Source organism: Mya arenaria, chromosome 3 (genome assembly GCF_026914265.1).
Source record: "Mya arenaria isolate MELC-2E11 chromosome 3, ASM2691426v1".
Lineage (NCBI taxonomy): Eukaryota > Metazoa > Mollusca > Bivalvia > Myida > Myidae > Mya > Mya arenaria.
This window is the reverse complement of record NC_069124.1, coordinates 26,882,091-26,894,475: the sequence shown is the minus strand read 5'-3', so window position 1 is coordinate 26,894,475 and position 12,385 is coordinate 26,882,091. Positions and strand designations below refer to the sequence as shown.

Genomic DNA, 12,385 nt, shown 5'->3' with positions numbered 1-12,385 from the left:
TTTGTTACAGAAAAAATCGTTCATGCTGCATTTGGTTTTCACAAATAACACCTTCTCCATGCAAATCGTTTCAACTTTTCAACTTCAAAACAAACAGCTTTTGTTTTATCTAAGGAGATGTTTGAGTGTTTAAAAACTGTAAGGTAAATTAAAACTTTGCAATTCAAAACATTTTTTTTTTAAATCGAATATGAATGTCATGACGTAAAGGTGTTTTATTTTAAGTAAATTAACAAATATCTTTTAATTTGTTAATATTTACTGTGATTCATGTTATCTAATACATACAAAACAAGTCATGTAATGTAATGCGGAGGAACGTATAATAAACCATGACCATTATATATTAAACCGATATAAACTTATCATTATAAAATGTACAAATCAATCTTAAGAATTTAAAAAAAAAACGATCGTTTAAACAACATTTTTTTTTTATTTTGTGTTTAAATGATCAAACTTTTGGGAATATGTAATATAACACTGCTAAAAAAATCAGATCGCAGTTTATTATATTAAAGTTCAAAATTTGATGTGTTATGTCTTATCTTTTCTGCAGTTTACCAAACAAATGAGGTATTTTCTATTGTTAGTTATTTCGTGTGTTTGTATCAAAGTCATTCGTTCAATTATCAGCCGATTCTGAAACAAAATAATAAGTTTATTATTTTGATTAGAAATTATTTTCATTATTTTCGCGAGACTGACTTAATGGTTGTTGTTTATGTTGTTCAGTTAAAAAATCCGGTCTCTATCTTTAAAGTTAATACGGACTGGTTCACGATATTTTACAATTATTTAAAATATAATTTTGAACGAGATTAAACCGGTCTATGATTCGGAAATCTCTTTCAGATTAACTTGGACTTATTTAATTATTTAATTATAAATATGCCTAATTTAATATGCCTTATTAAACAATGCCGGGTCGAGGACACCATAGAGGGAGACAAAAGAGAGTAGAAAAAGTAGAAAATGTTCAGGAAGAGACGCAGCCACGTGCATGGCGGCAAACAGGTCGAACACGATCGTCTACACGATATTTTTGCATTGACTTTAATAAATTGGAATGCTCGTTGGCGAGCTGCAATTTACCATGTATCTTCACGATATGGGGCAAGGCTTGCGGAAATACATTGGAGCCATTCCTTTACCATCGTAAATGCAAATGTCACCCCCGCAATCACAAATTCCTATCGAAGCAACCACCCATTTCGGGGCATAGATAGAAGTCTCGGGTTCCAGAACCGTTAAAAAGCATGAGATGCATGCAGCCCTCAGACTAGTATGTCAGTTTATTAAGGAAAGAGCGAAGATAAAAATTCGAGTGGACTTGAAATAAATATTGATGTTCGTTTCTTTAAAATTAACGATTATGGTTGTTAATTGCTTTCTCTGCCTTATAGCTCACTTGAGTGACTTTCACCAGACATTCAGTGATCGTGAACATGTGTATGGAAAACTCAAATACAGATTCATAGAGGCTGACCTGAGAGCATTATCAATTTTACATTTTTGTTATTTATTTGTTACGGATTGGTTTCGTTATTGATGTTGGTGTTCGTACCAACTGGGGAAGCGAAGCTCATATTCATTTTTCAATTTTCATTGAGAGGTACCAGGTTATGTCTCTCAATCCGAAACACGACCAGAAGACAAAACTGTAAGATAACCAGAATGACTTCTTTATTAGAAAAATCACAATAGATAACAATTTGTGATAAACACCTTATACAATAAAATAACAAATTTAATTGAAAGCAACACATGAATATCATGATACAATTTTTAACATAGCGAAAAATTACAAAATTCATTATTGTGAATAGAATAAATATAAATGATTTTTTCTAAAACATATCAATACTTGTTGAGGAATTCCTAAAATTATATTAGTTCAAGAAATATGAAAGCAAACATAAATTCAAATAAAATACTTAACATATTGACGAAATAATTCTTTTAATCTTATTCAATAAACAACTCAGTACATTTTTCATAAGAAAGACTTAAAACAATTTATGAAAAAGAATCTAAATAAAATAATGAAATATATTCCTAAAGTAATAAAATGTACTCTTACCTGTAAGATAACCAGAATGACTTCTGGAGTGGGCGCGCGAGAGTGGTCATTTTATACTTAACCCGTGTTGGTGTAAATTACTCTCAGAGCGCAGATCTTACAAGTAAGTCATAACCTTCTTTCGTCCTAACCAAAAATGGTTGGACGATAGATGAAATTTGCTTAGTCAGGATATGATTTTGTTCTAGAACTTTTCTTGCGGGCAGAGATTATTAACCTGTACTAGATACTATTATTCATTGAATAATTTTTCAGCAGTCTTACGAATTTGTTACTAAGCTAAGATCTTAGAGAGCTATTAAATACTTATGCTTTACTATCGATTCATTGTTATGGTTGCTTTTTCCAGAATAACATTAAGTCGTTCACTAAATTATATTTAAGCTTTCATTTAAAAAAAACATTTTATTTATTTATTTTAAATCAATTTGCACGTATTTTCGCCAAAACCTACTGTTGTTTACAGACGGTCCATATTTGTTGTATGAAATATATTTAGCATCTACCATCTTGTCCAATTTGTTCAAAATTACACTCTTCGCAAACAGAACCTTTTGGCTCTTTTGATTATCGTTTTTACATTGCAGACGAAGAATTAAATAATTATGATAAAAGGTACGATAAATCTGGGGTAGATATATGGACTTCAATTAAATACCCATGATTGTTCTTCACACATCATTATAATACAAAACAATAGTATTCAGGTACATACTTCATGATAATGTATATTTTTCATTATTTAGATATGATATTCGCATTTCTAATGGATTGTTAACGGTTTTTATGATATCATGTTTGATAGTGTTATACAACGTTTTATTCTTCATTTTATATTAGATTCAATTAAGGATCATTGCATACCTTCATTTTTACATCTTAAAAAAAAATAAAAAACAAAAAAAATAAATACATTTATTCAAAATCACGGACATCCGGATTTACAATTAGATTGTTAAATATGTTCATTATATTTTATGTTAAACCATAACTTAGTTTTACTAATATAAAGGAATACCTTATATTATTTTTTAATCTGAATTATATTTCATGTTGTTATCATATTGTTTATTTATTTTTTGAGATGTTTATAATTGTTCAAAAATCAATTCGGCTATCACACTAAATATTGTTATTTATTGTTTTCATTCATGCTATAGTGTAGCATCCGGTATCGGAGTGCACTAGAAATCTTAACATGAATGAAACAATTATATTGATTGATTTGGAAAAGGTTGCTAAGTATTCTAATTATTTTACGCATTTTTTAAGACCAACTAACTTTCATATAACTCAGATACCACCAACAATCTCTGTCTCATGCGTATATCACAATAAAACTTTTACTCGAAATCAAATGTTAGACTTTATTTCGCAATTCTTTTTTTTATTTTTAACAATTCTTCAGAGGAGTTAGACTACGAATGTCAATTGAATTTATTATTGAAAATGATTGTTGAAATCCCTTTAGATGTATTAATAGATTTAATTGTCTTTTATCAATTTGACATTTTGCATAAACAATTATACGATCACATGGTCAACAATCACTATAATTCTATTTTAATACTAAAGAAGTTATTTTACTTCTATGAAAATACACCAATTATGGAATCTTATTTTAAAGCGTTTTTGCATCACATTCCTTTGCCAGTACACATTAAAACATTTCCATTGCAATATTTTGTTCAAACGTCAGCTACACAAGTAAGAACCTTTATTAGAAATGAAACACGACGATTAAAATACCACAGTGAAATAGTAAAAGAAAGTTGTGTTATGTGTAAGGATGTAGCAAAAGTGTTTCATTATTCCAAATTTAAAAATCATTTTAAAATTACTAGCTGCTGCTTTTCAATTATTCATGCAAATTGTTACAAAAAATGTGTCGAGATTTTCAAACATTGTTTTGCATGTCACGCAAATTTAACAAATGATTGTAATAATTCCATAGAAATATCAAACCGCCAGAAACACATTTGCAGAACTAATATAGTAAATTTGCAAAATAAATATCGAAATATTGATTTCAGAAAACTATTAATCCATCATACAGATTAAAATAAAAAGAAAATAGAAAAAATACTTAACAGATTGTAAGTCTTTGTTACTTTTGTTTACTTAAAAAAAAAAAGAAAAAAAATCATTTTGTCATGTGTTTAATTATATAACGGGAATGGTTTGTAGTTATTGTGTTTTGATATTATTCAACGGTATGTTTACTTGAAAAAAAAGAAGAAAAAAACTAATATAAAAAGAGGACTTTTTTATTAGAGTAGGAGGGAGATAATACCAAGTAAAGTTTCAAAACAATATTTAAATTAAAAATTAGATTAAATTAAATTATAATTAAAATTAATTAAATTAAATAATTACTTAAAATAGAATTAAAATTTAATTTAATTTGATTTAATTTAATTTAATTTCAATTTAATTTAATTTAATTTGATTTAATTTATCTAAAAAAAAGAGATTTAATTTAATTCTAATCTTAATTTTAATTTAATGTTAATTCAATTTAATTAATTATAATGAAAGTTTTGAAAAGTAGTTATATTGTTTTGAAACTTTATCTTGTACCCCGTTGCATCGAAGGTTTCGGGTTGGGATTCAGTCCTTCTGGAGCCATACCTTGATAGGGATCAGTCAGATAAGTGTTAAACTTGGTCAGAATTATCCCTTTAATCAAGTATCGACTGCTTGTAAAGTAGGTTACATAGGGTAAAAATTAGGTCACAAGGTATAATATTAAAAAAAACTCTTTGTAACACATTAGAGACCTACATTAATATATTTGGTCCACTTTCTATCAAACAGAATAAGAATGGTTGATGCTCTCTTAGACAAACTTAATTCTGGTTCCAATATCATATGAAACTTAATCAGAATGTTTTCCTTCATGAAATCCTTTGTCTAAATTGAAACTGGTATACATTGGGTCAGACACTAAGTTTCTAGATAAAAAACTGATGAATCATGTCCAGAACCAAGTATTGGTATTGATTGATCAGACTTTGTTCACACTGTGGTTCGAAGCAATGTGCCCTTAAAAAAATCTTGTTAGACTTAAGAAGTGGATCAAATCTAAGAGAAATCTCATAGAAAGGAAGTTACATCAACGTCATGCATCTTTTAATATTATATAAATATTGACTGCCTTGAGGGTGACAGTGCATATTGTCAACCTGAGGTAAATACTGTCGACCGAGGCGAAGCCTGTCACTCTCAAGGCAGTCAATATCTATTTTATTATACCGAACAAAAACTGTAGTATTTTAAAGACTAAAATTTTTCATTTAATATACCATTTTCACTGACAGCTGCGAATCTTGCTGCCATTTTGGCAAGAATTGTCGGCTGGTAAACAAAGCATTCAGGTGATACAGACTTTAAGTTAAATACTATCAGTAAATCCCGTATTCGTACCGTATTGCCAATTGCATATGTTCTATAGAAGTGAGGTTTTATAATTAGTGCATTTAAGGTTGCAATGCCAGTTTTATATTAATAATAATTTTTCAGATTCAAATCCAACATGGCGGCGTATTTGTAGCGTATTTTCAATTTCATGACGTCAGAGGGTGAAAGTGCGGGGTGATAGTCGAAAATATTGCCCTGGCGTTTTTACTATATGTTCTGTAGAAGTGAGGTACACAAATGTATAATAAATATAAACATTCGCCTAGTCCTTTGCTTAGATAAAACTTGACGTGCCTATTGTATAACACGCAAGTTTTTTTATGTTATTGTTTATTCTGATATTACGCTCAAGTTGGATAAGCACGACGTCATTTAACCAATGGTATACGACGTTACAAAATAAGCCATTCGTTTATACAAACGTATCTTATATGTTACACTTCTTTAAAAAACAATACGCAATTGCAGAAACTACTGTTAATGTTTTTAATCACAATGAATATTTCTTTTAGAATGTGAATATAAGTATTGATCGCATTTTTCTTGCTTTCTTATGCTGTATGATCGCTTCAGGGCAATGACTTTTCCATTTAAACACATTACCCTCTGGGGAAGGCACTTTGTAACTAGACCTCCCCATACAGAAGTAAATTAACCGTTTGGGGGTCCTACTCAGATTAGTTCTTTTCGACCCGCAATAACCTACTTCAGAAGCATACAATGTCAAAGTTTTAATTCAATGAAAATGGAATTAGAATTGATTAGTTCCAAACTTGTATTAGACTTTTATAGATGCTGTTAATGATGAAACAGCTATTAAACCAGTTCGGCTTTATTTCACAACATTTTCCCAAGATTTGTAGAGGACATCATTTTAATGTTAGACTCTATAGTCACTGTGTTTTATGGTTCAACATATCTTGTTGCTGAAGATTGTCAATGAGAACCTAATTTAAAAACAAAAACTAATCAGTGTTGACAATGTCAGAGTCTAATTAACATTTTTTTCAGAACTAGCATATATGTACCAATGTCGCGAACTTCATGATTTCTTTAATATTTATAAAATTGTTTTTCCTGATCTTACTCCTGTAAATATTCCCGCTAGTAGAGACAAAGTATTTCATGCTTCACGATATCACTTCTTGCTTAAACATTTAAAGAATGCTTGTTTAAATAAACATCCTCTTTTTACTATTATTATACATGTATAGTAAAGGTTGACATATGAAGGCCCTCTTACGTAGGGTGGTGTTTGTGGGTCCTGTCAACGTAACTGCTGTCTGTGGGTTTTTCCAGCACTGGTCACATGACCGGAGAATGAAGAAAATTGTCGTCATTGTATAGGTCCAAGAAAAGTCTGATGCCACGCTTAGGAATCGAGAATCCTGATGCTACAATGTATAATCAAGAATACTGACATCTCTTTGTCGAGTTAAGAAGACTAACGTAAATTCGTATTATCAAGTATACTGACGCCACTATGCAGAATCAAGAATACTGACGCCACAACGTAGAACCAAGAATAATGATGCCACTTTGTTGATTTAAGATACCCGACGCCGCGGTGTAGAAGTTAAACTTCTAACGCCATTTTTTAGAATCAAGAATACCGACGCCACTCTATAGAATCAAGAATCGTGACGCCACTATGTAGAATCTAGAAATACTGACGCCACTTTGTGCAGAAAACACAATTATTTCTTTTATTCTAACTCGAGTCTTAATCTCCAGTCAAACATTACAAGTAGTGTGTTACGATCAGTATCAAAATTTAAAAAGTCCATTTATCAGCCTTACGATTTGTTTGTTTGCTAGTAAACATTACCTTAAATTGAAATATGTTTATTTGTAGCTTTAAGCTATTGTAATAAGTGAGTGTCCGCCGTCCGTCCGTCCGTCGTCAACATTTTTCTTCAAACAAATACTTTTCCTAAACCACTGGGACTATTTCAACCAAACTCCACAGGAACTTCCTTGGGGTCCTCTTCAAGATTCATTTCAATAAACGTGGTTCCATGCAGAACTATGGTTGCCATGGCAATCGAAAGGAAACACTTTGAAAATTTTCTTTTCATAAGCCACTGACCCGATTTTAACTTCACAGAGAGTTTTCTTAGATGACCCTGTATCAAATTCCTTCAACTTTTGTGCCGGTTTATTGCCGATTCGGCTTGCGCCTCTTGAAATCCGAATCTGCAAAAATTCACTCGCGTCGAATACAACCTCCCGGATCAAAACGCAGTACTAATAACCCTATTTTAATTCATGTTTTCTGGTGGTTTATAGAGTTGGTCAATTAAATAAATTTGATATATCACTGTTTTGAAACAGCTTTGGCTTTGCCACTCGTGGAAATATGACTTTCGGTGCTTACTTGATGAAATAAAATCGATATATCACTTAAACAACCTGTTATCCTCTATCTCGTATACGCTGTCCAATGTTCCGGTGGTTTATAGAAATTGATCAGTAAAATACATTTTGATATTTTTCACTATTTTATTTTTTTAACTCAGCGCGCACTGGGATGTGACGCAATTTCAACGACGGCGTAACGTTCGTATACAATTTGTTGCGCTTTTCTGAAAACCTACAATTCATCATAATTTTACTTATTTTAGGCATATGATAAAAAAAAGACTACAACACTCTTAAAATAAAACTTTTGGTGCTCGGTCGGTGATATAAATTACGATCTTACACTGAAACAAACAATTATTCACTATTTATTTAGAAACGAAAACTAATTGTGATATGCAACCGAAGACAAGGACATACTTGTACTCTATTACGATGTGGAGTTTTTCTCGCATATACATATTTTACTGTTTCAGCGAATGCCGTGGTGAATGGTTATGATGTGGATAAAACGGTATGTAAATATTATCTATATAAATAATATCATCCTATCGATTAATACACTGTCTTCATTAAACATTACTGTCAAGTGGACATCTTGGGCCAATCACTGAGATATCTTCTTTTAGCATAACTCAACCATGTAACTTATTGAATTGGTTATATATTACTACTTAAAGGAAAATACGCTTGACATAAATAATTGACACATCTATTTGTGCGGCGTATCTTTTTTGTAGCTGTTTTTAACTTTTCTACATCTTTTAGGATTCCTTTGTGCATATAACCATGCCTGACGAAATGCAAAAGGAATATGAGGAAACGCTTAGCACAGGAGGAATTTCTGCTTTGGAGAAGAAGATCAGCTCAGAGTTGAACCTTTGGCAAAATATTGCGATACGGTTTGCTATCATTGGTGAATCAGGATCAGGCAAGTCCTCCTTTATAAATGCAATGCTTGAACTTAGTGGGGACGATCCTACAGCGGCCAAGGTAGGCTGTAACGAGTGGACGATAGGTTGCAAAGAATTCCAACACCCTGAAAAGAAGACATTATTGTTTTATGATCTTCCTGGTTTTGGAACCCCAAACTTTCCGAAAGAATCTTATCTGGAACTGGAAGCTGTGCAGTTTGAGAGTTTCGACTTCTTCATATTGATAACGCAGTGTCGTTTTAAAAAAAATGACCTATGGCTGGTTAGAGAGATTGAAAAACGTAAAAAGCATTTCTGTTTCATCAGAACCAAAATAGACGTTGACATAAGCTCTGACTAAAAGAGCCCACCCACGTTCACACAATCAAGACAAGCTGCTCCAGGAAATACGAACCAAAACAGCAGAGCAATTGAAATCAGCAAATGTAAGTTCAAGCGATATTTTCCTGATAGACAACTACGATACAAGACGTTTTGACTTTGTAAACTTGATGGAGAGACTCATTGTCGAATCACCTTCACTTATTAAGCAATCATTGATCTTTTCCATATCGGCAGTAGGTTCGAGCATACTCGAAAAGGTAGCTGCTCTTCGTTCAAGGATACAAAAACAGGCATTGCTTGCTTCAATTGGCTCGCTTACCCCGATTCCAGGTTTTGGATTAGCTTGTGAAGTTGCAATACTTATGACGGAAGTGAGATTTTACAAGTTGCAATTGGGAAAAATAAGAAAACCATGGAACAGCTGGCAGCAAAGATGGGTATGTCTCTGGAATCGTTGTACAAGGACATCGGTATGACTTCGCATATTATCTTAGCGTCACGAGAAAGCTTTCTTAGGATGTGTGCTATACCACTTGTGTCTGAAACGTTGGAGAACCTGCTTAAAGGGAGTATTAACATTTTTGGACTCTTAGTGTCTGCAGCGGCTAGCTTTCCTGCTTGTTTCTACACATTAAACCGTTTGCTGAACATGTGCGAAGAAGAGGCTAAGAATGTGAACAAAGTGTTCGAGCAATGGATGGTTTACAAAACAAGTACCTCAATCGAGTAACTTGAATAGAATTCACACAAAAACTTGTACAATGTATCGTGTTTATAACTTCACCAGTTTGGTTTACAAACCGCTGCACTGTAGAATAAATTATATATCACCTTATTAATGCAAGTTATATATCCTTTGTGGTAGACTGAGCAAAATAATACATTTGAGCCGTCAATCAGCTTATTCATGAACGTGTGCGATTGTTAGTAACTAGGCATCACTTCTTGTTTCAATATTTCAATGTGTTTGTGTGCGTTAATGCTGTTTTTCGTCGATCCTAACCATGCTCCTGTGTATAAATTTCATCTTTGTGATGTTTAATATTTGTAATATACACTTTTGTGTTCCATGTGTCGCCAGTTGATGCGTAGAAACTTTTGGACATAATTTTAACCTCGTTTTGGTCCATCTTACCAAACAAAATGTTCACCATCGTTGAAAAATTTATACAGTTCTAGATAATTTCAAGTTATGACGAACGGTTCATAAATAAATAGTTTGTCTGTGGGAAAAAGGTTTTATAAATGTCAAAACAGTGTTGTTTCTGATATAAATTTATTAAGAGGAAGAACATAAAACTTCTGTGACGAAAATATGTTAAGGCTTACTCTCACAGATTGATCGTTTAGACAATTGTTTTAGTTTTTGTCTCAGATTCAGCTGATTTTGGTATAAATGCATTTAATTCAGTCGTATAAGATTACTCACAACAGAACTGATCTCAATTGTTTGGAAAACCGCCGAAAAATAGATTTTTTTCTAAAAGCGTTAGTAACGCTTTTAGCCATAAATCATCAATTAACAAACGTGAATATGGTAAACTGCGATCTGATATTTTGTCACCAGTATAGTATCACTGGTGTCCAGACATTTAATAAAAAATAGGCTCATTCCAAGACAAAAATTGTCAAAACTTCAATCTGTGAGAATGCAGCTGAGAATGCAGCTTTAAATAGCGGACTCTATTAAATGGTACTTTGTCTATAGTGTAGCCATTTTTGTCCTTCTTGGTCTGGTTTGTCTTATCTTGAAACAAATATAAAACCGATAAAGTGACTGCCAGGTGGTGATTTAATTTTTGTTCGCGATACCTTGCTCTGGTCGCAGACCTCACTGATTAATTAAAACGCGTTGGTTTTCTTTGGCACTGTTTTTTGAAAAGGGTATTCTTTTTCTATGTTATGGTTATTGTTTTTATTTAATACCAACTAAATTTATCTTTATTTCCACCTCATGGTGATATTCAAATACAAATACATAAAAATGATAATTAATAATAAATTGTCAACACTACAAAATAAGCCGATTAGCTATTTACTTTGGCAATGCATACAGTTCTTTAATGCAAAAATCACTATGTCGCATACATTGTTTAAATAAACTTAGCTTAATGTCTTAGACACTCGGGCACCTATACATAAGCATGTAGGATAGCCTCAAGAACTGTTTGCGAGTCAAGTTCTGTGACGTCAGCGATAAAACACCACCTATCATGTTCGTGTATACTACATTCATATACGCTGTGTATTAATCATAGCTCGTTCATTTTCTTAATTGGTAAGGGGGCATAACTCGACTTGCAACGTCTAAGTTACATGTTAATAATCTTGGGTCGATGCCTTCGACGACGTCATTACCACGGAAATACGAAAACCTATCCTTTGTTGTAAAATAAGAGGTGGAGAGAAGTGAAAAAAGCTTTGTTCGAACTAAATATCTTAAAGTATAAGTTAAACTTCTTCGTTCTATTAAGCTATCGAATATTCGATCGAACGTTTGGTATTCGAATGTCAAAATCGGTATTCGAATATTCGATGTTTTTGTTGAATTAATAAATTAATAAACTTTTTGCCTACAACTGTCATCTTCGTCTGTCTTGTTTTTACAACGATGGACCTGTAATGCCAGAGGTGTGAACTTGATGACACTATACACGCGCCATATCGGATATATAGTCGGGAACTATAAACAGTCCCCGTAATTTTGCATTTACTGGCTGTTAGACAAGTGACATCAAACACATTCTAATTATTTTGGGAACATATAAGATCGGCCTTTATACCAATGTGTTGTCTTCACTGCTAATCAAGCTTGACGATATTGCGCAAATCGCCTTGATGATTCGAAGGACATGTGCTAGTTATGTGCTTTAAACTGTTTTCCATGTTTCGATACAACGCTCTTGCGTTGAAAAGTAATTGTATGGTTTACGTTTAAGGATATATGTCCTGTATTGCTGTACAATACATCAGTCAAAATCGACGTTTGGCCATGGTTGGTGGCGTTTTCTATAAATATATTTCGTAAACATCAATCCCAGAACGAGGCTGCAAGTAACACGTTGGCGCATATTGTCATTTAACCGGGAAAAAACGAAATTCCCCGATCTTATTTTGCATTGTTTAGAAAGGTGAACGCAGATAAAGTTATTTATTTATTTATTTATTTATTTATTGATTAAGTTCGTTTTTTTTTTAAATATATCGCTTTTTCTTGGGATATATTCTGAAAAAGGGGAAATTCAGAGGCTAATTTGTGAAA

At 32.3% G+C, this 12,385-nt stretch overlaps 1 protein-coding gene across 1 annotated transcript; it reads left to right on the top strand.

Moving 5' to 3' along the window:
• Positions 1–8,653: 8,653 nt before the first annotated feature.
• On the top strand, positions 8,654–9,139 carry LOC128225898 (interferon-inducible GTPase 1-like). Its single transcript, XM_052935795.1, has one exon. The coding sequence runs from the start codon at positions 8,654–8,656 to the stop codon at positions 9,137–9,139; it is 486 nt and encodes a 161-aa protein (XP_052791755.1).
• Positions 9,140–12,385: the final 3,246 nt, after the last annotated feature.